Genomic DNA, 27,024 nt, shown 5'->3' with positions numbered 1-27,024 from the left:
CAAATGGTCAAAGAGTGGAATTTTAAGGCTTAGGGACATCTGGAATGATGACAGAAATGACTGCCTTCAACAATGGGAAATAATTGCAAAAATTAGAGGAGGTACAAATAGACATGTGCAAGAGGAAATCAAAACAGAGTATGAAACACTCCTCAATGCTATTCCAGATTCCTGGAAACAAATCATTTCTTCAAACATCCCAAATGAAGAAAACTATGATATCTTAGACTTAGAGAATTATGGTCTGACAAAAAGTGAGGTCAAAACCAAGTCACTTTATTGGAAATTAGTTGATAAGAAATGGCATGCAGTCAGAGTTCAGATTGGTCAAAAATGGGCTGAGAATCTAAGTCTTACTGACAGTTACAAAGCTACTCTATTCAGCCGTCTTAATTCAACAGAAATTGTCAGCAATTCAGTAAATGATTTAAATTGGAAGATTTTCCATCGAGGCCTAGTCACAGGAAGCTTGGCCAAAACTTTCAATTTAAGTGATGGGAAATGCCATATTTGTGGCCAAGAAGAAACACTGGAACACATCTTATTTGAGTGTAAATATGTTAAAGAAATCTGGCAGAAATGTATTTCTTTCTTTGTCAGAAACCACAACTTTGATAATAATATCAATATCAAAAGATTAGCAATTGCAGGAATCGAAAATGATAATAATGCAACATCTGACATTATTTACTGTATTACTTCCTTTGTAAAATATACAGTTTGGAATATTCGAAATTCGGTTACTCTTGATGGGATTAAAGTTTCCCTTCAATCCTATGTCATGCAATTGAAATGTCATCTCTCCTCATGGATGAATACATTGTATTTCACTTATAAGATGATGAACAATACTGAGGATTTTATGACAAAGTTTTCAAGCCTTGCAAGACTGGAAGGAGAAGAATGCATCCTGAATGCATTCATATGATGATCTTTGTAATCAAACAGCTAATTATTTGTTTTTTTTTTCACACAAGACGCAATGTAATTTTAACGCATTCACAGTTATGTAGATTTGTTTTATTTTGTGACTATGTTGAAATAAATTTATCTTTTTCAAAAAAAAAAAAAAAAAAAAAGAACCATGAGTGATGCTCACAGGCGCTCCTTAGTTGGGTAGTCTGCTAAGTGGATCGATTTTCGGATCGATCTATTGATCCCGTAGTCGATATGCCCGCCACTGCAACCTAAGGTTGCAGTGGCGGGCATATTGACTACGGGATCAATAGATTGATCCGAAAATCGATCTACTTAGCAGACTACCCACCTAAGGAGCGCCTGTGGTGATGCTTGAGTCTTGAGATGCACTGTGAGTCATAGTGTTATGCTTACGCAAATCATACAAAAATCGTTGTATTTCAAACTGGTTCAACCACAGTTCAATTACTTTACCGGGGCTCAGTCTTCGTTAATGTTAATAATGACAGTAAGTTGTTTGTCTATGTAAGGTGCGCTACGCACGGTCAAAGGGCAAAGTGCAAGAGTGTAAGGCTACAAACAATATGGCGGCCTCCGCAGGGGGAAACGTGACTCGTGGAGAAACCCGTGTTGTTGGATGGATTAACAGGGAAGAATGGGAATACGTGTATAAATCGTTGTATAGTGATGATATCGACTTAAAGAAGAATGCACTTGAAAGAATAGCAGCGTGGAGATGTCGGTAAGACCCACGGGCAACTATAGCAGCTGTATTACTTAGCTGCAAAATTGTAGCTCTACGGTGAGGCGGTCGATGAGTTTTGGTTTTTGCGACCTCGCTCACCAGTAGAGCTACAATGCCGAAGGCCCTGTAGCATACAAAATAAGCGCGCCGCACATGGCGCGGCATTTTCATGTAAAATCCCACATATTTACTGCATTTGATAGTACTGATTTATCACTACTGAAGACTAAATACTATACTTACACTAACCTTGTCGTTTATGGGGTTTGGTATTAGCACAGACACGTCGATCGCGTTCCATAAACATTGAACGTGTTTCTGGGAGCCGCCATTACCGGAAGTTGGTAATGGAGGCTCCAAGAAATGTTTTTGGAACGCGATCGACGTATTCGAACAAATACCAAACCCCATACACGACAAGGTTAGTTTAGTATAGTGTTTTATCTTCAGTAGTGATAAATCAGTATGACCAAATGCAGTAAATATATGGGATTTTACATCAAAATGCCATGCCATGTGCAGCGTGCTTATTTGTATGCTTCAGGGCCTTCGGCATTGTAGCTCTACTGGTGAGCGAGGTCGCAAAAACCAAAACTCACCGACCGCCTCACCGTAGAGCTACAATTTTGCAGCTACTGTATTACTGTAAGGCTGCGTTCACAAAGACATATGCTACTCCAAAGTGACAATACTGGAAGGTTAAAATATTCTATCAAATAAATGTTTTAATCTCTGAAATGTTGGGTGTAATAATGGCAAATTTGGTTAAAAAATAAATAATTCCATTTAGTTACATTTTAGTCTTTACTGTTCAAAGTTTTACTTTTGTATTATTTTATGATGCGAATTTGAAAATCAATCAGTGACCCCATCTTTTTTCTTTAATATTTGATTATTCTCATATGCCAGAATTCAAAATCCCCGATAACTTTTCAAGTGTCCTGGTCTTCCATGTGTTGCTCTCTGGCCTGATCTTGTGTACAAGTATGTTTCACTGTCATGAGCATCATTTGACCCAAACTCTTCTTCAACTACCATGTACATCAGAGTCAGAGCTATCTCTGTCACTGCTCAGGTATGCAGTGACAGTGACACTGCAGTAGCAGGGCAGCATCTAATAGTGACACTGCCCGTAGGCAGTAGCTGTATTAACTTTGATAATTTTGACAATATTCTTGTTCAGTTTATACAACTGCGTTCTTGTTCTACTCCCTACAGCATGTTGAACTGTCAAACATTCAGCTTGCTGTCACAGTCCCCCCTCTACTACCCCCAAAATTTTTGAATCCCCCCTGAATTCCTCCAGCCCTCCCTTACTGTTTTTTGTGAACGCAGCCTAACTTGAGGTTTGGCCTGGGGTTGCTTGGGCAAAGAATTAGCGATCAAAGTACATATAATTGTTTCACAATTAGGGGTCCAGACTCTTCGCACCAAAACCAGTTCACCCCACACAACTTCATCCCAAAGCCATTTTGCACCAAAACCACTTCGTCCCAAGTACTACCTCATCCAAGGCCACTTTGCCCAAAGTTTTACCACATCATACTGAAACCACTTCGCCCAAAGTATAGTACCATCAATTCGTCCTAAAACAACGATGCCACGATGTGTCATAACATTGTTTTTATCACAACTGGAAGTTGTGATATAGAGGTGGTTTCAACCTGTGTTTGATGTCGTCCATTTCCGTAAACGACAAAAAGTCAAAAACTGCTGAACAGACTGCGTTGATATTTGGTACCGATACATAGACTGGTTCCAAGGTTCCAATTCTGAAAAAGTGAGCCAAACGGAGCGGAGGTTATATAGTTTTGGGAAATTTCTAACCCCCTTTTTTAACTAATTGATTTTAGGGGTCTTTCATATATGTAGTTTTGGAATGTACACCAATCCTGCATTGTGGACTGTTTTATGAGTTGTGGAACAGAAATGAGGTTTTGATGAATGTTAGAAATATGCAGGATGGCTGATTCAAAGTATAAGAGATTTCTATGCTCTTTTGGGTATCAAAAGCAATAAAAAAAAACATATTTCATAGTTTAGATTCTCACTTTTGAGATGACCCTAAGCATTTGTTATGTAAACATCCTTGAGTCAATATACAATCTTTGACATTCCTGAGATTAAGTATCCATGACCTCACATGTTACAGTCTTTCACTACCATGGTATGGCCCAAACCCATTGTTATCAATGGTGAGTGTGGACCTGTCTACAGGAAATTGGGGTGAACAGGTTAGACAATGCCATGACAAGTTGCAAGGTAGCACCAGCATAGAGTCCTACGCATGTCCATGTGTTCTCACAGGAAATTGCAGGGAAAAAAATTATTTGAGAAGTTTCTCTCCTTTAAATAGAAGTATATTACAATTTAAACCTGTCATGGATGGATTGCTCTCAAATGATCTGAAACACAGTTATTGCCCATTAGCAACAAATCTATAGCAAGATTTATGTAAAGTTCATGAACTTACACAAGGTATTAGACAAAAGATGACCATGACTTTGCTACTTTTCAACATTTATTTCATTCAGATTTCCTCAGCTTAGTGTATAAATTTTGTAATCTTAATTACTGTCAACTTAGCTTGACTAACTTATTCTAACCTCATTATTCTTACACTACTGTTATACCTTATAACCACAAAATTTCAAGAGATGCATATATGATTGTCACTTAACAAACAATTTACAAATATGTCTTCTGCTGTTTTCTCCATATACATATACATGTCCCTTTTCTCATAAAAATGGGCTTAAAATCGCAATGTGAAAAATAGTCTTTCAGCTGTTTGTTGCTCATTGACTTCGTGGTCTGTCTAATTAGTCTCCACGGACACCGTCCGGGGGGACTTATAGGCTTGGTCATGTCCGTGTGTGCGTGCCTACGTCCGTGTGTGCATCCGTCCGTCTGTTCACGCAGATATCTCAGACATGCCCTGGTCAATTTCTTTCAAACTTTGCACAAGGATAGTACCCTACCCCATACAGATGCACGTCGATTTGGCCATGTTAGAGGACTTTTTAGTTTACACCACCATAGACTACCATGTATAAGTCAGCTGTCCATAGAATCCCATGTATCTATAAGGCCAAGTAAAATAAAAATTTAGTTTGTCATCATATTCATATTGCAAAAAGGATTCAGTGACACAGTTTTTAGTCCCCATGGATGAAGTCCAGGGCCTTATAGATTGGGTCATGTCCCTCCGTTCACGCAGATATATAAAATATTTTGACAAAATCTCCCGTGACCTCGGTGACCTTTGACCTCAAATATACATATTTGTCCATAACTCAGTAACCACAAGTGCTACACCCTTCATATATGGTATGATGGGACACCTTATGACGCCACATATTGTACCTCATTAATTATGTGCATATCTAATTTTGAGCGAGCCAATAGAGCTAGGTCTGATTTTTGGTATATAGGGATGACTTAGCAATTCAATTTTTTTGACAAAATGTCACATGACCTCAGTGACATTTGACCTGAAATATACATATTTGTCCATAACTCAGTAACCACAAGTGCTACACCCTTCATATATGGTATGATGGGACACCGCATGACGCCACATATTGTACCTCATTAATTATGAGTAGTTTCACAATGTGCCAGTTGTGATCAAGTGCCATTGGCGCTATTTTTACATTGTGCCAGGACATTTTGGCTACCACGAACCATTTACGCTTACACAAAACCATAAAAGGTATATAGAAAAAAGAAACAGGTGAACTACTAAATGCTGCAACCCAGGTGCTGTTCGCTGGATTGCACAGTCCCTATTCTTGAAATGTGTACAATTTCAAGATTGTAGTCCTGGGATGATAGAAAGGTGATTAAAACTTTGATGGCAGTGGTTCAGCTTTTAACAGTTAGCGATAAGTTGGGGGCGAAGTGGCACTTTTTTGGGGGGGAGGGGAAATGGTTTTGGGCGACGTGACTTTTAGGGCAAAGAGGTTTTTGTACAAGGTTGTTTTGGTGCAAAGTGGTTTTGGTGCGAAGTGTCTGGGAGCCCACATTACTAGTAATTGCCAGTGACCCAGGGAGTGGTAGAGTTAGGGATTGGGATGGAGTACCAGGCTGCCAAAGACCCTAGGAAACCTGTTTTAGCTCTTATCAAAATGTCTGTGTCCACTGTTGATGTTGTTGGGGTTGGACGGCAACCACCACCCATGACCCAACAGGCAAAACCTGGTGCTACAGTACTGCAGCTTTGCGTGGAGTTTTTGTTTGGAATGCATATCCAGATTTTGCAATCCAACTGACACCTTTTTGCAAATCCTTGAGCTACAGTATCTGAGTACCGCAGCAATGAATCATGGAGATAACGTTCAATTCCTTAATGTTACGTCTGGTATGTAGAAGTACCTTTTCACAACTAGTATCAAGAGATTTGTGAGTGTTGGAAGGTGAGAGTTACAGAGTAAAGGGTCGTAGGTCGCAGTGCGCCGGAGCGCCCGCACGCGACGGAATCTTTCAGTCTAGGCAGTGCAGAGATGATAGTGTACATGTACAATGTTGAGGTACTGCTGATGTTGTGCACTCCCTAATATATATAATAGCCAAAACATCAGAATATGAGCCCTATGACTATGAGGGTAAGTGACCATTTTCCTGATGCAAGGAGAGCAAATGGTCTCCAGTCTCAAGGGTATATAGTCCCTTGTTTGGGCTGTAATGTTTTTATTACATGCATCTCTTTACATAGTTTTCACTCCAAATATTTAGGATTAAAGGCAAATACTTTACTTCCATCTTAGACAAAAATTCGTTAAAAATGGAATGATTTTCATCATTTAATGGCACACTGATATATTTAAACCACTGTTATGCAGTTTATCAATTTTTTTATGCAAAATTTTCTAAAAATTAGATCTCCTATGCAAAACGTAATTTCAACAGTTGTCAAGTTGAAAATAGGTCTGGTTCAATTTCAGTCAAATGATAACTACATTTATGTGGCCTGCAACATCATCAACGAATTATGGAGCGTGCGACATTCAATTCATTCAATATACGAGGCATGAAATAAGAATTACTTCTGTCCGCTCAGAATATTACTATGTACATCAAATACATGCCCAACATATTTAAAGCCCAATTACAAGAAATTTTGAAAGGATATATATTTTTCCCTCCTGTCAAAATATTTTTGTTGTTCAAAATAGTAGCTCTACACCTGGTGGGGTTATCAGAGATTTCCACATTTGAAGAATGCTGCAAAGAAAGGGATTTACCATAAGCAAATAGGCAATGTTGAAGTGAGAGTGCAATAGTAATTCAGTACCATCCTCTGCAGTGAAACTGATTTTGGAGAAATCACTTCCAGGGTTGTGCAACAGAATCATCTCAAAACAACTTAGCTAATTGATGTGTTTAGCTTTTATAATTGCATATATGCATACATGCTCAGACACCCTTCTTGTATGTAATAACAATCTATCTAAGTCTTTCTGCCTTGGTTATTCCATAGAAACTTGAAAAGGATAGTATTAGTTTCTTTGAGATATCTCCCTTAATTGTCAATGAAATTTAAGACATACAAGACACAGGAAATTCCCATTGCTTTAACAATTTCAATTCATTTCAGGTTTGTTAGCAAAATACCAGTAGCCGTTGATTGCACTGCAGCCCTGGTTAATGCTGTAATTCAAGATGAACTGAACACAACAGATGACACTAGTTTGAGTTCCATTTACAGCATGGCATTAATCAGGTATGTAGTGTTATAGTGACTGGATAGACCATGTCCATTTACAGCATGGCATTAATCAGGTATGTAGTGTTATAGTGACTGGATAGACCATGTCCATTTACAGCATGGCATTAATCAGGTATGTAGTGTTATAGTGACTGGATAGACCATGTCCATTTACAGCATGGCATTAATCAGGTATGTAGTGTTGTAGTGACCGGATAGACCATGTCCATTTACAGCATGGCATTAATCAGGTATGTAGTGTTATAGTGACTGGATAGACCATGTCCATTGACAGCATGGCATTAATCAGGTATGTAGTGTTATAGTGACTGGATAGACCATGCCCATTTACAGCATGGCATTAATCAGGTATGTAGTGTTATAGTGACTGGATAGACCATGCCCATTTACAGCATGGCATTAATTAGGTATGTAGTGTTATAGTGACTGGATAGACCATGTCCATTTACAGCATGGCATTAATCAGGTATGTAGTGTTATAGTGACTGGATAGACCATGTCCATTTACAGCATGGCATTAATCAGTATGTAGTGTTATAGTGACTGGATAGACCATGCCATTTACAGCATGGCATTAATTAGGTATGTAGTGTCATAGTGACTTGATAGACCATGTCCATTTACAGCATGGCATTAATCAGGTATGTAGTGTTATAGTGACTGGATAGACCATGCCCATTTACAGCATGGCATTAATCAGGTATGTAGTGTTATAGTGACTGGATAGACCATGTCCATTTACAGCATGGCATTAATCAGGTATGTAGTGTTATAGTGACTGGATAGACCATGTCCATTTACAGCATGGCATTAATCAGGTATGTAGTGTTATAGTGACTGGATAGACCATGTCCATTTACAGCATGGCATTAATCAGGTATGTAGTGTCATAGTGACTTGATAGACCATGTCCATTTACAGCATGGCATTAATCAGGTATGTAGTGGTTATAGTGACTGGATAGACCATGTCCATTTACAGCATGGCATTAATCAGGTATGTAGTGTTATAGTGACTGGATAGACCATGTCCATTTACAGCATGGCATTAATCAGGTATGTAGTGTCATAGTGACTTGATAGACCATGTCCATTTACAGCATGGCATTAATCAGGTATGTAGTGTTATAGTGACTGGATAGACCATGTCCATTTACAGCATGGCATTAATTAGGTATGTAGTGTCATAGTGACTTGATAGACCATGTCCATTTACAGCATGGCATTAATCAGGTATGTAGTGTTATAGTGACTGGATAGACCATGTCCATTTACAGCATGGCATTAATCAGGTATGTAGTGTTATAGTGACTGGATAGACCATGTCCATTTACAGCATGGCATCACAGTCCCTCTATCCACCTGTCTGGAAACGTGGCTGGTTTCTTTGTGACACTCCGTGAATGAACCAACACACGATTCACACCTTAAACAAAGGACACTGACAATGTTCAACTGGCCGCTATATCGATGTCGCTACCCCACGATCCTATGACAGCCGCAATGTGATCGTTCAAAAACATGACGTTTGTGGTTGTTATTTTCAGAATATCACAAAACATTACAACTTGTTCACTTTAGAAACACTAAACAATTTATTTTTTCATTAAATGGGTAACGTTGCCCCTCTAGATAAAGCTTGAAAGGGACCACACATTATGGTTGCATTATGGTCACGATCGAAACACAAAATGGCCATGCACTGTTCGCAAGTGTCATGGACTATTGCCCAAATCAAGAAGACAGGCAAAATCAGCTGAATATTAACATCGACAGCTGAGTAGTTCATTACCAAACTTGTTATTGTGTTGACATGATAGCATTTTGTAAAAGGTATTTACTGTGCCTGAGCGCGAGCGTACGTATCGAGAGTTCGACATATCACAGTCCCTCTAGTGGATAGAGGACTGTGGCCATATTGACGCTACATGGGAAAATATATATGCGAAAAAAATCTACGTGCATTTCTGCAGTTATCGTTCCTATTCTGCTCAAATAACAGACATAATTTCACAGAATATTACACAGAAAACATAATTATTTAGATCATATTTGGAGGCACTGACTTCTAGCATTGCAAGAGAAATGGACGACAAATTTTCCGGTGTGTTTCCAGCCGTGCCTGAGCGAGCGTACGTATCGAGAGTTCGCCATATTGACGCTGCATGGGAAAATGTGCGACCACATGACACAACTAAAATCTACATGCATTTCTGCAGTTGTCTTTCCTATTCTGTTCAGTTAACAGACATGATTTCACAGAATATTACACAGAAAACATATTTAGATCATATTTGGAGACACTGACTACTAGCATTGCAAGAGAAAGGGACCACAAATTTTCCGGTGTGATTCCGGCCGTTGCTTGTACTACGTACGTCAACACACTCGCAACGGTCAACCCCAGAAATTATCGCACACTATCATCATTTACGATGGGATAAGGATCACGAAAAACACACACCGGTTTCAGGATATGATAATTTCTGTCTTCGTGTCGTAGATAGACGCAGAGAACACTTAATAGAGCCAAAAACAGCGAAAATTCGAGAAAAGCGTACACACAATCGGGACTGTGGTATGCAGGACAAACCAAGCTACGCATTATCACGTGACTGGCCCTCGTATCGCGGTTCGGCTGTGCGGTCTAGGTGATTGACACCTTTTACAATAGGCGTTTCCAGACCGGTGGATAGAGGGACTGTGATGGCATTAATCAGGTATGTAGTGTTATAGTGACTGGATAGACCATGTCCATTTACAGCATGGCATTAATCAGGTATGTAGTGTTATAGTGACTGGATAGACCATGTCCATTTACAGCATGGCATTAATCAGGTATGTAGTGTTATAGTGACTGGATAGACCATGTCCATTTACAGCATGGCATTAATCAGGTATGTAGTGTTATAGTGACTGGATAGACCATGTCCATTTACAGCATGGCATTAATCAGGTATGTAGTGTTATAGTGACTGGATAGACCATGTCCATTTACAGCATGGCATTAATCAGGTATGTAGTGTTATAGTGACTGGATAGACCATGTCCATTTACAGCATGGCATTAATCAGGTATGTAGTGTTATAGTGACTGGATAGACCATGTCCATTTACAGCATGGCATTAATCAGGTATGTAGTGTTATAGTGACTGGATAGACCATGTCCATTTACAGCATGGTATTAATCAGGTATGTAGTGTTATAGTGACTGGATAGACCATGTCCATTTACAGCATGGCATTAATCAGGTATGTAGTGTTATAGTGACTGGATAGACCATGTCCATTTACAGCATGGCATTAATCAGGTATGTAGTGTTATAGTGACTGGATAGACCATGTCCATTTACAGCATGGCATTAATCAGGTATGTAGTGTTATAGTGACTGGATAGACCATGTCCATTTACAGCATGGCACTAATCAGGTATGTAGTGTTATAGTGACTGGATAGACCATGTCCATTTACAGCATGGCATTAATCAGGTATGTAGTGTTATAGTGACTGGATAGACCATGTCCATTTACAGCATGGCATTAATCAGGTATGTAGTGTTATAGTGACTGGATAGACCATGTCCATTTACAGCATGGCATTAATCAGGTATGTAGTGTTATAGTGACTGGATAGACCATGTCCAAGGGAAGGCTACAGCAAGGCAATCTGCACCAAACTGGAGATAATCTCCCCATCAGGAGATGAAATGACACCCTCCCCCTCCCCTCCCCAATCTTGAGAAAAACTCTAGACTCGGAGGCAACTGTTGACAGAAAAGTTCTATGCACTGTAATAGACATACCGGTATCTGCACTTCTCTTCTAGAAAAATATACCCAGATGTTCATTGTTCAATTTGAGGGTATGTCTAATATATAAATCTCACAACCCCAAGGACCTGGGATCCGATTTCTCATACGAGTTGGCGTTGAGCGTGAGACAGAATTCTTAAAAATTCATTCTTCCACCATTTAATAGATATCTGTTTACCAATATCACTTCACCATCATTTCCGTCAGTGGTTTCCAAAATCATTAACTGAGTGGAGACTATGTCATTGACAGTGGCTTGTTTTAACTGTATCAGTGGCTGTCCTCTTTGTCGCAATGTAGTATTTCATGCCACGAACACGAACTCCGTGGCGAGTTTCACTGCCAATATTTCAACTTCTGCTCCGGATGAGATATCCATCAGGAAAAATTGGCGATATATTCCAAGTGGCCTATGTTCACTTGTTATTTGGAAAATTCCACAATCTTTTGAGAGTCTGTCACCAACAATGTACAACAATATCCAAAATCATGAAAACACTGTCATCTGCCACTGCACTGTGACCTGCTAACTTTGCAGTTCCGGTCTATGTGCATCAAAATATTGGATAATATTTTGCACATGGAACGAAAGGGCATTTATTATCCAGTCAGAGCATGTGTAATAATATACCACTTTTGAATATGTGAATTTATAAAAAGTGTGGGATTGATTTTTCCCACACCATCGATCCCACACTCCTAGTGGCCAGGAATGTGAGAATTGACCTTTGCATTGTTCCAAATTTATTCAATATTAATGATATCTGCTATGGAAAAGAGAAACAGCTATGTGTCATGTACATGAATTGTGGGTATTTTATCTGCATTGATCAACTCCATTTGTACTTTATTATGTCAAATTAATGTCAAGGAATTTAACAGTAATGTATTCAAACTGTTACACATGTAACAGATAAGTTTCCCAATCAGGAGATTTCTTTATAAGAGAAAATGCTGTAACTAGGCCTGCCTTATAAAAATATTTTGATTATGTTGTTGTCTGATGGGTACAGTATCTTTCCATCGGGACTATGTTTCCTTATGGTCTAGAGTGTGTTGCATTGCTGTGATATGGTAATGGGGTATTTTCAATGGTATTTGTAGTTTCCCAAACAACCAATAAAGCATTTAACCAAGAGATAGGGACATATGGACATCTGAATTTGTGTTCTGAAAGATTTGTGTTCTGAAAAACTAAGATACCTAATTAGCATATATTTAGACCAAATAATTTACATTATGAATGTATAAGTAACATGATGGTATAATTTTGAAACTATCTTTAAATTTTTCAGATTCGTTAACATGATCACTGACAAAGGTCAAACCAAACAGTATGCAAAGCCAGTGCACATAGTAGCTGAGGAGGTGAGTTGATATTGTTTTTAAAGTATTAAAATATTCAAGATTAGTAAAAATCAGATTGCCCAATCAAATGAGACAAGTACATGTTATGATTTATTTCTTCCTTGTTTCTTGTGTTTTGATTTATTTGATCTCCTATTTGTACATTTTGAATTCTGTTTAATGTGCTGTAGATGGGTCTACCAGAGTGGCTTGTCAACGTAAGACATGAAGCGACACACACAGATATGCCATCTCTCAGAGTATTAAAGACAGGTGTCAGATATGCATTGCTATGGTTACAACTAGAATACTGGGAGGAAAATAGTGATGTTTTAAATATTGATGATAGTGATGAAATGAGAGAGATCTTGATAAATTACCAACAGGAACAGTTTAAGGTAAGAACAAAAGTGAGTGATATACTCTAGAATTATTAATATTTGCTATTGTAGACATGCATATCAATGTTGAAGTTTATCCTGTTTAATTCAATATTAGATATTTAATGATAGTCTCATAAGGTAAAGAAAAAGACCAGAATAGTGATCACCATTATTGACGTTTAGTGTGTCGTAGGTAAGTCTGGTAGATTTTGATGTTTCACCAATCATGAAAGAGGAGATTTATCTTTATCTCCAAGCAAAGAGGAAATTTCAAAATGTTAATATTATTCATTAGGTACATATGCGTGTCCTGTTCCATGAAGACCAATGAACATTGGCATTTTAGTCTGTAAAATAGATCAGAGTGTTCTTTGTGTGATCTTTACCACTCGGTACCATTGTATTGGTATCATGTCATGTGGTTTGTTTCATCTGAAGTATTTTCCATTTTAATGAAAAGATGAACTTAGTAATATGGATCTTTAGAGAATAATGTCTGTGTTTTTAATTCCAATAAATTGCATTATTAAGACATCAAGGACATCTTTCTTCAGTGTTGTCAATTGCTACCTAGACAAAGTCCAATATTTTGTATGGGTTTGAAGAAATCTTAATTCAAGCACCAAAAGAATTGGTACCAAAAATAGCCTTTTTGCTACATTAAAGTTGAAGTCAGGTATATGGAACTTTGCCTTAACTTTGTTATAATAACATTTTTATTTTGTTCAATAATAATAGGTTCTGAGGTGTAGAGTAAGTGTAATTTGTGCGCTAGCAAGAAGTTTTAAAAAAAACCCAAATTTTAACTGCTCTGAAACTGTTGACACGAAACACTGTGTCAGTGACTTTGTAATTTTGCAGCAGTTTTAGCTTTGACGATTGTTGAGAGGTTCTGCTAAGTAATTCATACTGCCTGTCATCTAGCATGTATCTTTACTAATATCTTCGATTTCATTTTAAGAGTTTAATGATGAGATTATGATAAAGATATGAGTAAATTATCTCTACAGCTCATCAAAGACCCAATGACAGCCTCTCAAAGATCACGCAGACCTATAAAAGCAATCTTGGATGTGATAAAGGAAGTCTTACAAAGTAAAAGAAGGTAAACCCTATGCAGTATCATACCAGTATATAGATGGTGTAAATACATTGATTGTCAAACTTGAAATGCTAAAATAACAGTATTAGAGTTTTGATATACATCAATTACGTTAGAACCTGTTCTAGTGGCCCTGAATAGGAATTGTATAGTTTTCTGCATTGTAAATACGGATCAGGGAGCAGGTTATGTAGCTGTTTGGATGAATACAGTAAAATTGATACATAAAATAAATTAATAATGTAAAATTGCATTCATTTTTTATAATGGCATACATACATTCTTGCAATAAAGTGGTCAGGTGATATTGGGTATTATATCATACTAGTGTATTGATGGCGCAAATACAGCTATCCGATTGGTCTAGACACGAAAAGAACTGTGGTATATTGGTGATATACCACGGTTGGCATAGGCGCGCGCTCTCAGCTTGAGCAAAAATCCCTTTTTGACATTCCATGCCAGAAGAATTTCAACATACTATTATGATATAATAGCAATAAATCACACCCAGCAATGGTATACCACTCGATTTTGACCAGTTCATGAATATATGCAATTGCTATTGCTTGTGCATATACAGTATGTAGTGAACTGGTCAAAATTTCGTGGTATACCGTTGCTGGCTGTGCTTTATTGCTTAAATAACGGATTATCATATACCCATGCCCGTAATTTTACAATGATAGGAAACACCAGTGATCAAATTGCTGTTCATTTCAGACAGTCTCTGGTTCAGCAATTATTACAAGATGGCTTTCTAGTCCCTTCATTGGAACAATTACAGTCTTTGAAAATCACTGAAGATGGTAAGTGACTTTTGTAATGAACACTTTTCTTCCTGTTGAAGTGTTTAGTTTCACAACAAGAGTTGAAATTTTGAATTCTTTAAAGAGGACAGAGTTTGGATAGAGTGGGGATCTCTTACTTTACATCTGATACTGAAGCCCATAGACATGAGTTCAAATGATCCAATGCATTCTGGGATATCACATGGATGTTAACTCAGCACAAAGATTTCCCATCTGCTTGCTTGTTCTTCATGTTGATCACAAGTAAAATTGTCAGTTACTTATCAGAATAAACTTACATAACAATGAATTAGTAAGTAAAACTCTGACTGTGTCAGAATGAAATAAACTCAGAATAAACTTACATAACAATGAATTAGTAAGTAAAACTCTGACTGTGTCAGAATGAAATGATGGTTGACTGGTTACAATAACACTCATCATCTCTGTCTGCCAAGTGTCTCATATGTCACAACAATTCATTGTCACATAGTCAGTTCCTGGAAAAGTATGGAGTACATATTATAAAAAAAATTTCATGGAAATTCTATTTGAAAACCACATCCAAAAGTGAATCTTCTTGACTGTGGAATGAAATGAGATCACCTTAGAAGACTTACACAGCACCTGAAAGTCAAAAGAATTGTATACGGTGTGGCGTGCACCAGTTATTCAAGTATTGTAGTATCAGGGTATACTACATTATAAACTTGATATAAAGAGCGCTTGTCAACTATGGCAAATAATCACAGAAATTGACCACTTCCAGTGTGCAATGTAAGTTAAATTCCTAGGCCAATAAGCTTACAAAAATAAATTAAATACTTTCAAAATGAAATGCACTGGAAGTTGTTGAGAATACCACACAGTACATACAACAAATACCACTCAGTTTTGGAAGAGTTTTATCGGAAAGAAAAAATGTTGAAATGCTTCTCTTGGGCCATGTTACAAGACATAATGACCTAGCTACTCCCACTGTCAAACAACACACTACTACTTTAAGTGGTACATGTAGGACCACGGAAACAGCGGAAAAGGTAGACTCAGATTATGCTGGGCACAAAATATTTGAGACAAGACAGGCTTTAATATCTAAATTTAGGCAATTTGAGAAGCCAAATGATCTGGAGAAATATCATATGATAGAAGAAGTTAACCAGTTCACTCCACATATGCACTCGTGATTGCTTGTTAGTGTATGTTGTGAACTGGTCAAAATCTCATGGTATACCTGTTGCTTGGGTGGTTTATTGCTAATAAACATGAACTTAAACTCAGACAAGGTGTCATGCAGTTAACCTTTGAAACCTGACCCCTAGTGACCTATGTTATCATATAGAGATCTATCCCTGAACCCTAACTCTGAGTGACCCATGCTGTAATATATCACAGACCAAATATGAGACCATATGCCCCAGGTTAGGTGACCATTTGCTTGATGTAAAGAAGGCAAATGGTTTCCTGCCTTGAGGGTACATAGTCCCATGTGTCTATTAGTGCAAGAGCGAGGTATAATGATATTCAAATATGCAGATTACATTAATGAGCATTGTTTCTGTATTAAAATTCTATGCTAATGACCCTTAATCAATGTGGAATATTCATGTGATAATAATAATAATATTTATTTCTTACACGCACTACACATACGTCTCAGTGCGATTTACATATTTTAAAAAAGAAACAAACAAATACTAAAAACCAGCAACAGCAATAGAAGAAAACGAAAACAAACAATGTCAAAATCTATCAACACCTGTACCATTCTCGTACAATAAACAAAAGACGGTGATAAAAAAATTTAAAAAATTAATTGATAAAAATAAAATAGAACAAAAGACGGTGATAAAAAAATCATTACGAAAGCAGCAGAATAAATTAAAAATCCCAGTTAAAAAGTCCCAGTTAAAAACCATACAGAAGATGATCATAAAAACTCAATCACAAATAGCACTGATTAAAAAGATGAGTTTTTAAAAGACGTTTAAAACAGTCAACAGATCTGGCGTTGCGAATCACTGGCGGCAGCGAATTCCACAGAGCAGGTGCACAAACAGAGAATGCTCTCTGCCCATATGCCTTATTAAAGTTTCCATGAGGTGGCACCAACCGCAAAGAGTCAGCTGATCTGAGATCTCTGACTGGGGTGTAAATTTCAAGTAAATCAATTAAATAAAGTGGTGCGAAGCGATGAATGGTTTTATAGGTGATTAACAAAATTTTGAATTTGATGCGAGCACCAACTGGCAGCCAATGAAGATCAATGAGAACAGGTGTGATGTGATCGAATTTCCGAGTCCGGGAGACGAGACGAGCCGCAGCATTTTGAAGTGATTGTAGGCGATCCAGCTGAGTCTTATTAACACCATACAGGAGACTATTACAATAATCAAGCTGAGACGTAATGAATGCATGAACCATCTTTTCCGTTGTAGGTTTGTCCAATAATGGGCGGATCTTGCCAATTCTAGATAGTGCGTAGAAACCTTTCCTGCAGACATGACTAATATGATCAGAAGCAGAACCGTCGTTGTTGAGTTTAACACCAAGATTGCGAACTGAAGTGGACGGGGCGATATCAAACTCGCCTATCCTAAGGCTGGAAATTTTCACTGCATCTGATCTCAGGCATGACGAAAACTGAATCACCTCTGTCTTATTGTCGTTGAGAATCAACATATTGGATCTCATCCACCTGCGAATTTCATCTACGCATATCTCAAGAGAAACTTGCACTTCATCAGGTCTCTTGCACACAACATAAATCTGCGAGTCATCCGCATACAACATATAGTTGAAGTCATGCTTGACAATGATGTCTTCAAGTGGTGCTGTATACAGTGTAAAGAGAATTGGTCCCAAAACAGAACCTTGGGGGACGCCATATGTCATATTTGTACTGGGTGATGTAAATGAGTCTATCTTTACACGCTGATTACGATTGTTGAGATAGGATCCGAACCATGATAGAGCTTTACCAGTGATGCCAAAACGGAATTTAGGTCTGTGAAGGAGTACATCATGGTACCTCGGATCTTGCATTGTATACCATGTGTAGGCTATTATTATAATGTTTTTATTACATGCCTTTGCTCTAGACTGAAAGATCAGTCATTTGAGGATGCTTTAGAGGGGAGAGCGTAGAGAACACCCTGGAGAAATGGATCTTTCAGTGTAATGCCTCTCTTACATAATATTTTATCTCCAAAGTTTTGGGTTTACATACAAATTACAATCATATGCTTTATTTCTATGTTAGACAGAAATCTGTTGAAAAAATAAAATGATTTTCATCATCAAAGGGCACATTGATATATTCAAATCACTGTTATGTGGTTTATCAAATATTTTAGTCATAATTTTGTAAAAACATAATTTACTATGTCAAACATGTAATTTGATCATTGAAGTTGAAAATATAAGGCATGTACAACATGTTAAGATTTATGCCGGAACACCGATGTTCAGTGACCTTTGATATTATGTGTAGATTTGTCTAGATTCAATGGGAAAAGATGTAGAATGCAGATAGAATAAGATTATTTAGGGTTACAGATCATGCATGATAGTTGCTGCATCAACTTGTTTTTCATTTCCATATTCATGACCCTCAGTTAATGGTTTCCTGTTTCATTCATGTTTTATTTGCAGATTTTGTGTACGATTCCAAACATGTTGAGATTCCTCCATCATTCTGCGCTCTCTGGAATCCTGTACTTGATCTGTTTGACCAATCAGCTTTCACCGACCTCTTAATCTGTAGTCTCCTAACTGAACTCTGCAAATTTACAAGCCAAGATGTCTTTGCTGCAAAATGTCTAGCAGGGTGGACATTCAAACTTATAGAGACTGTGTCAAGCAAAGGTATCAATGTCACTTCATTGTCTAATCGGTAGCTGCCTGCCTTGCCTTGCACCCTACGGTAACAATGCTATCATCAGAGTATCTTTGTGTGTGTGAAGTAATAATGTATGTGTACAAAATTGATAGTACCGGTATGTTTAATTCCAAATGTGTATTAATTACTGTATGTTTGTCACAAAATTTCATGTACAGATTTTATGATTTTCTAGGTGAGCCAAAGTTTTAGGAAAGACCATAGTGGTGATTTTCTGTAATAAAGCAAGGAGTTTAAGGTGGAGCTGCATGTTGCCAAACAAGTTTTTTCAAAGCTATGTGTCTCAGCAAAGATGACAAGGACCTCCCCCAACTATATATTTTCAAAAAGCAGAGACTCTAAAGTTTAGTATGGTAGCAATAGTTTACTCAAAGGTTGAAGGGGTGCATATTTTGGGTGAAAAACCTCAATTAAGTCAAAAACTTGACACTACTTTCTGAAATGTAATATTTCACTTGAAAAAAGAGTACATGTAAAACAAAACATAACTATTTTGTTTTGCATTGTCTATCCTCATTCTAGAATGGCAAGGGTTGAAAGACTGACACTCAAAAACAGCGATTAAAATCATGATAATTAAAATGTCTCTTATTCAAAATTTAAGAACTTAATTGCCAAACAAAATAGTTGTTTTGTTATATAGCATTAAAGAACATAATGTAAAAATTTCAGAAAATTTGACCCAGCCAGAGTGGAGTTAAATTCTTTGGAAATATTGAAATTGGGAGAAAAGAGGAGCCAGAAAATCGGGTGACTTGCATACATTTGCATAAATTAACACTTCTTTATCACGCAATTTACGATTGCTTGACAAGCTTAAAGGTGAACCCAACCAATATTTTAATCTTTGGTTAACAAAGTAATTAAAGTTTAATGAATATTTGCAAAAAAGTGATTTTTGAGCAAAATGCACTGTGTTGGGTGCAGCGCCCCCTTAAAAATATGGTTTATATTAAATGAAAATATAGATTCATTTGATCAGAACATTATCATCTCAAGTTTACAAATTGGTGATTAGAGTTTGATTTGTCTTTTAAAGAAGTAAGATATTTTAATCTTACATGTAGTATGTAGAGAAGATGATCTTCATTGTGTAACTGCTGATATTCTTGAACATTATGTACATCAAATAGTAACACATTACTGATCAATACATTTAACATTATGTACATCAAATAGTAACACATTACTGATCAATACATTTAACATTATTAATGTGAACATTATGTACATCAAATAGTAACACATTACTGATCAATACATTTAACATTATGTACATCAAATAGTAACACATTACTGATCAATACATTTAACATTATGTACATCAAATAGTAACACATTACTGATCAATACATTTAACATTATTAATGTGAACGTTTTTCAGGTTCTGGATCTGGCAACACTCAATCAGATGCAAAGTTTGATGGAAACTGGAAGAGATTCTTTGAATTGTGTGTGGACAATCCTGGCAGATGGACAGTATCCATCATGACTAGGTAACCACAATGAAAAATCCAACTTATGTTATCATAATATCATAGATATCATAATAAGCTTCCGCCTTTTTTTTGCATTGCCATAAAAGAAATATTAAAACTCACAGACATTGTTATGTATACCATAGGTCTTGATCAAACATCTTTAATAAAATTTGCAATCCTTTACAATTTGAAAATAATTGTCATAGTTAGAAGATGGGAAATCCTGTTGTGTCAATGCTACATAGCCACTATCTGTTCAAATTCCATGTACACACAAGATAAATGCAAGCTAAGTATTAATTCAGAAAATTTGTTTTGTATGATGTGAGTTACCACCTTTCATCATAGACCGATGTATTGCTGAGTAGTCTATACAGGCTTGTAATACCTTACAGAGATGACAAACTTGTCAGCTGTAATTCATACAAATGATTTTCAAGATGTATGTTTGTTAGCTGTTTGTGAATCCTTGTTGCTTTTGAGTCTTTTAAACATTCAACTTTTCTCGTTTTTTTGACTGATCATTTTATCTTAATAAATAATGGAATGACAATAATTATTATATTGTCATTTGTTAATGTATCATTCTGCAGTTTCCTCATAGAATAATGTCATAGGTGATGCCTCCAATACCTGATACTGTTCAACATTTTTCTTTTAGAATCATGGCATACGTGAGGCCTCGAATATCTCCTACCGTTAAAAACAAACTCAGAAAACTTGCATCTGTATTTGTCAGCTCAGAAGATGACATAAAGGATGAAATAAAAGATGCTTGTAAAAGTATTTTCACGAGTGAAGATGTTCTCCTACATGCGAAGAGTAATTCTGATGAGATCGCTGACAAGGCCAATTATAGCATAAACGATAACCAGACAACAAACACAGAATGCCATTTGAAGGATGGAGCTCTTAGCTGGCAACTTAGTTCAGGTTAGAAATGAACAAAATCATCGATGAGAATATAAACTAGAAGTGGACACTGCAGAATATACACTCTTCTTACACTTGTTTTTTTGTTTTTATTTGATATATGATTTCAGAATATCAAAAGGTACAAAAACTGAAACTTACAATTACCAGTATCTGTACAGTTTCATGGGTTTTTATTCACACATGTGTTTTGCTCATTACCAGGTATGATTTCATTCAGATCTATTCAATCTATTGTAAAACTGAATTTTGTATTTTTAGGTCAATTGTTTCTGTTGAAGATCTTCTCAACAGCAATATAACCTCCTTGTATGATTTTCTGATGTGAAGAATTTTCCTGATTTAGATTTAGTCAAAGTACTAGTATGACTAGTAAAGAATAGGAAGAATATGTCACTTAAACAGGAACTTCCCCTACAAAAGCCGGATTATCATAAATCTATGCAAATGTAAAAAAGCCACGCTACTGATCAGACGTATCATGTTTGGTCCCAGAATCCCATAATTTTGCCATGTTTCAGGTGTTCCTTGTCATTGAATCTTGCATATGATGTCTGTGAACACCTTATATAGTGACTAACTTTGAGTTGAAAATAAACTGAAAAAATGTTCCATTTTTGTCTTAGAAAGCATATGTATCAAAATGTGTACCCTGTACAACCATTTGACCTCACTTTGCATATATCATGAAAGTGCCCATCATGATTATTCAAATTTATCATACAGTCAAAGTGACACTACAGTGTTTTGCCCAGAGTGCGTTCTTGCGTCTTTTGACGCAAAATTAGCAACAATGTCCCGCAAAAATACCGGACATGGGTCACAGGGACGCACTAAAATCAGGGCTAGAATTGTAAGTCCAGCGTCCACAGACAGACTACTTTTTTAGCTACCAAATTACACACTTGATAGCCCATACAGTTATTGCTTCTCTATTGAGACTATGAAACATTTAAAATTTAGTCTATTTTTTTGTCACAACGTAAACACTATTGGGAAATCAGTTAGTCTGTGGCAGTCTTCAGGGTATGAGCAAGGCGATGTGCGTCCACTGGCCCTGCAGCCTTGGGGACAAAAATCAAATGCCGGGCCACGTGTACGATATCGATAACCAGACAATGATTTCGGAAGCGGAAGGCTTGTAAAAAGAACAACTAACTTTTCACAAAGTAAATTTTATTGACCACCAATTTGAAATAAAACGCTTACATGTAAATATATGCTAGTACAGTGAAGTACGGAGAATCAAATTTTCAGTCATTATACTAGCCCGGGGCCGGGCACATGGCATCAAACGGAATTGACTGTACGTGTATTTGGTGTACTGGAAGCTCATGACTTCACCTTAAAATGTCATCAACCCCACAATTTTGTTGAAATACTATATCCCTGACTTTCATAGTAGTAATTTGCCTTACATTTCCCCAGAAGGAGTCTCATACAACTCTCCGATCGTCTGCAAGCCAGCCCAGGTCACCATGCTGAATTCCTTACAGCTTACTATGTGCATCGAACTATTGTCTTCAACCACTTCTAATTGTGGAGTCATAAGTGCAATGAAACTTCTTTATTTCTGTTAAACACATGTAATGCAGTAACTTGCAAGAATGCCCATAAAAGAAAACTGTGCATGAAATTGATTTTATCATGATGTCTTTTTTTACAATTCAAAACTGTAAAATACAACCAGTTAAAATGACTTTGTCACAAACCATTATACCGGTAGGAGACGTCCAGCAATCTTAATTTTAAAATGAATGTATGTATTCATGATATCAAATTTTCGATGAACAACAACAGCCCTACATGTTTACAATACCTTTCTGCCTTGGTGACTTTAATTTGCTTTGTGTTCTTCACTCACACATTGACCCCCTATTGTAACTCAGTGTCCCCCTACTTTAACAATCATGAGACGCTGTGTCCAACCTTCACAATTCCTGGGCAAAACACTGCACTATGGAAATTCAAAAACTCCCGCCCAGTGTATGCAAATGGTTGCGTCATCAGTAATCCCCCTATTGTGCGCCCACGGTCCTGTAACTTCCCGTTTAAAGTTAATGTTCTTTTGAATTATACAATACCAGACAAATTAGATCATTTTCTTTCACATTGTGAGTGAAATATCACAATAAAGCAATATTAGCTACAAAGCCATCAGTGTTGTATGTTTTAATACCCTGCTGACTCACCAGTATCATCAAATGACTTGAAACTTCTGTCAACAATAGTTGAAAACACTTATTTTTAAATCTTTAGACCTAAATGTAACTCTTGTTTTTGAAAATAACATTGTCATTTGATACTGATCTCAACAAAATTTATTCAGTAGATTGATCAGATGACAGTCACTAATGATCAACAAAGTTTGAAATTTAAAGATCCTCAGAAGTCAGCATACATCTGTCAGCATAGTCAGTGAAATTTCATTTTGAATTCTCACTCTGCTATATGAGAGACAATTCATCCAGCTCCACTTCAACACTGTTAAACTCTTACATGCAATTAAAACACAGAAAAGCGATGTCATAGTTGTTAATCTAAATCTGTTTGTTCCAAGAATTACACATTAACTGAGAGTTAGCATGGGAGGATGTAGGTGGTAGGAAAGCTAGGTATTTAAAAATGTCAACAGATGAAATGTATGGTTTGTCAAATTGTTTTCTGAAAAATAAAATATATACATATGATACTGATTCAGTTGAATATTAAACCAGTTTGAAAACACATTCAATGTGAAATTTGTGAGAGATATAGTTTGTAGTCTAGACCAGAAGAGTTAGTAGTACTCACTGTTATCATGAATTCTGAAAGTTCAGTCACTGTTCAGTTCCTACTAACATAACTTTCATTTCCATCAGATTCAACATCAAACGTTAACATTTCTATCTACCTCTTTTACTCTTTCTGAAATTCTGTTATTCTTCTTGAAAAGTGATTTTCTCCATCTACATCATTGTATTTATAGCTTGCAAAAATTATTACCAGATTTCTTGTTAACAGAAGTGGTAATTTTGTTTAGCACAAAAGGTTCTGTTTAACCCTTTCATCACCATGTTTTGGCCCAAATCTATCGTTATCAATGGTGCTTGTGGACCTGTATATAGGCAATCAGGGTGGAACAATGATGGCACATGAAATCATTCTACATATATATTGACTTTAAAGGCCCGTGAGCTGCAACTCTGAGAAATTTGTCCACCCTCAAGGTACCTCCAATTTGCTCAGATATTCATTGCAATCTGCAAATTGAACTATATAGTCATTAACCATGTCTCAACAATGTTTTCTTGTGGCAGAATAGGCAAGAAATTGAACATATTTTTGTTCATTTTAAATTTCCCGCCATTTTCAAAATCTTGCCATGTTATGTGAAAAACAGAGAATTTTTGTCAAAGTGGAGTGAATCCCTTTCCCGTCCTTTCAGTGGGTTGCACCATGTTGTATTTGTAAAGATTCAAATGTGTACATGCAACATTTATGCTGTTTATCATGTAGTTGTATGGAGGCGGCCATATTTGGGTGCGGCACCCGTTTATTATTTGTCTTACTGAAACCTCCCCATGCAGTCCCACTCAGTGGATAATTATACTTGAGTAAACATCTCTGAGTAAGAACATTTCTATGAACTAATTATAATCTAAATATAAAATCATGAAAATAATGCCAAAAGTTGCAGCTCATGTGCCTTTAAATTCTGGAGAAATTTTGACAATTCGTTTCTGTTGACAGATGCTGTGGACTGGTCAATGTATCCTCTTGGATTGGTTCCGGATCAATCCATGCAAGATCCACAACATCTGGAGTTACCAGTATCTATGGAACCCTTGGAACAATATGGCACGGACACGGAACAATGTGGCACTGACATGGAACAATATGGCACTGACACGTAATAATGATAAAGATTCAAAGTCAATGGCATTAATTTTTTGATTACAGATTATCACTGTTTGGCCAAAGCCCCCTATTTTGTTTCACAATAGCATGTCAACCATTTGTCACATATATGACAAGAAGGCATACAGAGTTAAATCTGTCTCACTCGTCATGTTAAAAATCTCACTGAATTTGCTATGGTGCACAGTTAAATGTGGATCAAACGCTTACAGTTTCTGTTTCCTAATATATTTCCCTTTGTATTTTGATATTTTGACAATAATTTCAAAAATGAATCCTGAAAATCCTTCAGAGAATGTTGAGAAGAAAAGTTAAATTGTGCCATTTCAAATGTCTCAAATTATTAGCAAGCACCAACAAATACCTACCTTACCAAGTCATTGACAAATTAGATCATCATCCATGTTGAGTTTCATACTTTGAATAATAGTCTCGTCCATCAACGACAAGAAGATCATCTTACTATCTACTTATCTGTGTCTGTCAGACATGGTCCTTGAAATTTTACATTTTCTTTTATCTGCCTTCTGACCTCTGTTTAAGTTTGAGATTTGCTATCTTTGATTTTGCTCCCTTCCTGTTCTTAGCTTCTGTTTTGTTGAAGTGTTCACATATTGGATGCCATCACATTGCTGCCCAGAAAAAAAATTGGATGGCAAGTCATTTTTCTGTACTATTCATAATTGGTTGAGCCAAAAGTTAGGTGACAAAATGACCTGAGATTCCTTATTGAAATGTAAGATGCACAATGTGATTGGTTGATATTCCACCATCTTTATTTCAGGGAAGAGAGTGAAATGGAGTGTGATGATGAAAGAGATATTCAAGAATTGATAAACGATAATGAGGCCATGGTTGCCACTTTCAAAGCTGGATGGCCTCCAAGAGAACTTGAGACTTTCAAGGAAAACATCAAATTATGGTAAATGGTTGTGACTGCATAGTGACACTGGAGTTACATAGAAAACTTGATGTTTAACTGTGGCATTAAGACAAAACACTTTTGAAGCATTTTCCAAGCAGTTACAGATGTAGATATGTCAGAACATAGAGATACGTCAATCTAGAGTCACAAATTTGGATAAAAGACTGCAACACTTTTTTTCACACTCAATACAAACACCTTGTTGTGTCTCAATGGTTATGCCAAGGCAATATGTACACAGTGAAAATATGTGCAGGAAGTTTCAAGATGAGATGATGTCAGCCAATGGAAACACTTTGCTGAGATGATGTCAGCCAATGGAAACACTTTGTTGAGAGTCACATCACTCTGAAATGCTGAGACCAGTGACCTACTCATCAACCATTCATTGGTCAAGAATCTTCAATAGTTGGCTTTAAAATGACACATGATAAAAAAAAAGTGCTTACCAGCTACAATAATTTGCTACCATAACAATATCGGACAAAAATATCTATCCTTTATTATTTTGTCCCACCATGTTCTTATTGAAAGGGCATTTGGTCATCACAATGGTAAATTCTCTGGACAAAATTTGTTCTTTATGTTGAGCAAGAGACAAAGTCAAAGAGTAGATTGTATTTAGATGTGTGTCTAAAGATTCACTAACACTGATGGCAATGTACATGAAATGCATTGAAACATATTTCAGTGGCGACAATCTTACCAAGGGTATCCTTGAAATGATAATGGCAAGGAAGCCAGTTTTCACAAAATTATGGAACCTAAAAAATGCATTTGTTCAATGGAGTTTAAAGTTTGAATATTTATTTCATGTCATAAAGAAGTGGAAAATAAACAACATTATATTTGAATTTGATGCCTTTGCTTGACCAGGACAATGTTACATATGTTTCAAAGATAGAACACTTCTTAAGAAGTCATCCAGTGCATAATTGGTCAACTGTGTAAATACTTGTCTTACAAAGATGATACAAAGTTTGAAAAAGATGAAATGACAGTAATAGTTTGTAATGGTGTATTTCTTTCATATTAAATAAAAAGGTTGATGCACTGAA

General features: G+C 36.7%; 1 protein-coding gene across 2 annotated transcripts; it reads left to right on the top strand.

Annotated features, from left to right (window-relative positions):
* The first annotated feature begins 1,449 nt into the window (after window positions 1-1,449).
* On the top strand, window positions 1,450-27,024 carry LOC139141724 (ribosomal biogenesis protein LAS1L-like). 2 transcript variants are annotated; one of them, XM_070711336.1, is made up of 11 exons: window positions 1,450-1,660; window positions 7,263-7,388; window positions 12,499-12,571; window positions 12,742-12,948; window positions 13,944-14,038; window positions 14,759-14,844; window positions 18,481-18,693; window positions 20,112-20,223; window positions 20,870-21,141; window positions 24,874-25,033; window positions 25,826-27,024. In XM_070711336.1, exons 1-11 carry the CDS (start codon window positions 1,503-1,505, stop codon window positions 25,965-25,967), a joined length of 1,644 nt encoding a protein of 547 aa, XP_070567437.1. In that variant the 5' UTR covers window positions 1,450-1,502; the 3' UTR covers window positions 25,968-27,024. The 2 variants fall into 2 exon arrangements, with proteins under 2 accessions (XP_070567437.1, XP_070567438.1); XM_070711337.1 differs by lacking the exons at window positions 1,450-1,660; window positions 7,263-7,388 and adding an exon at window positions 10,979-10,998.

The sequence above is a fragment of the Ptychodera flava genome, chromosome 10 (assembly GCF_041260155.1).
Source record: "Ptychodera flava strain L36383 chromosome 10, AS_Pfla_20210202, whole genome shotgun sequence".
Classification (NCBI taxonomy): domain Eukaryota; kingdom Metazoa; phylum Hemichordata; class Enteropneusta; family Ptychoderidae; genus Ptychodera; species Ptychodera flava.
The sequence above is the reverse complement of the archived record's forward strand: the minus strand, read 5'-3'. Positions and strand labels throughout refer to the sequence as shown.

Coding starts and splice junctions, on each gene's coding strand:
- LOC139141724 (XM_070711336.1), top strand. CDS start 1,503: ATGGCGGCCTCCGCAGGGGGAAACGTGACTCGTGGAGAAACCCGTGTT. Junction 7,389..12,498: donor TACAGCATGGCATTAATCAG/GTATGTAGTGTT, acceptor TAAATTTTTCAG/ATTCGTTAACATGATCACTG. Junction 12,572..12,741: donor TGCACATAGTAGCTGAGGAG/GTGAGTTGATAT, acceptor AATGTGCTGTAG/ATGGGTCTACCAGAGTGGCT.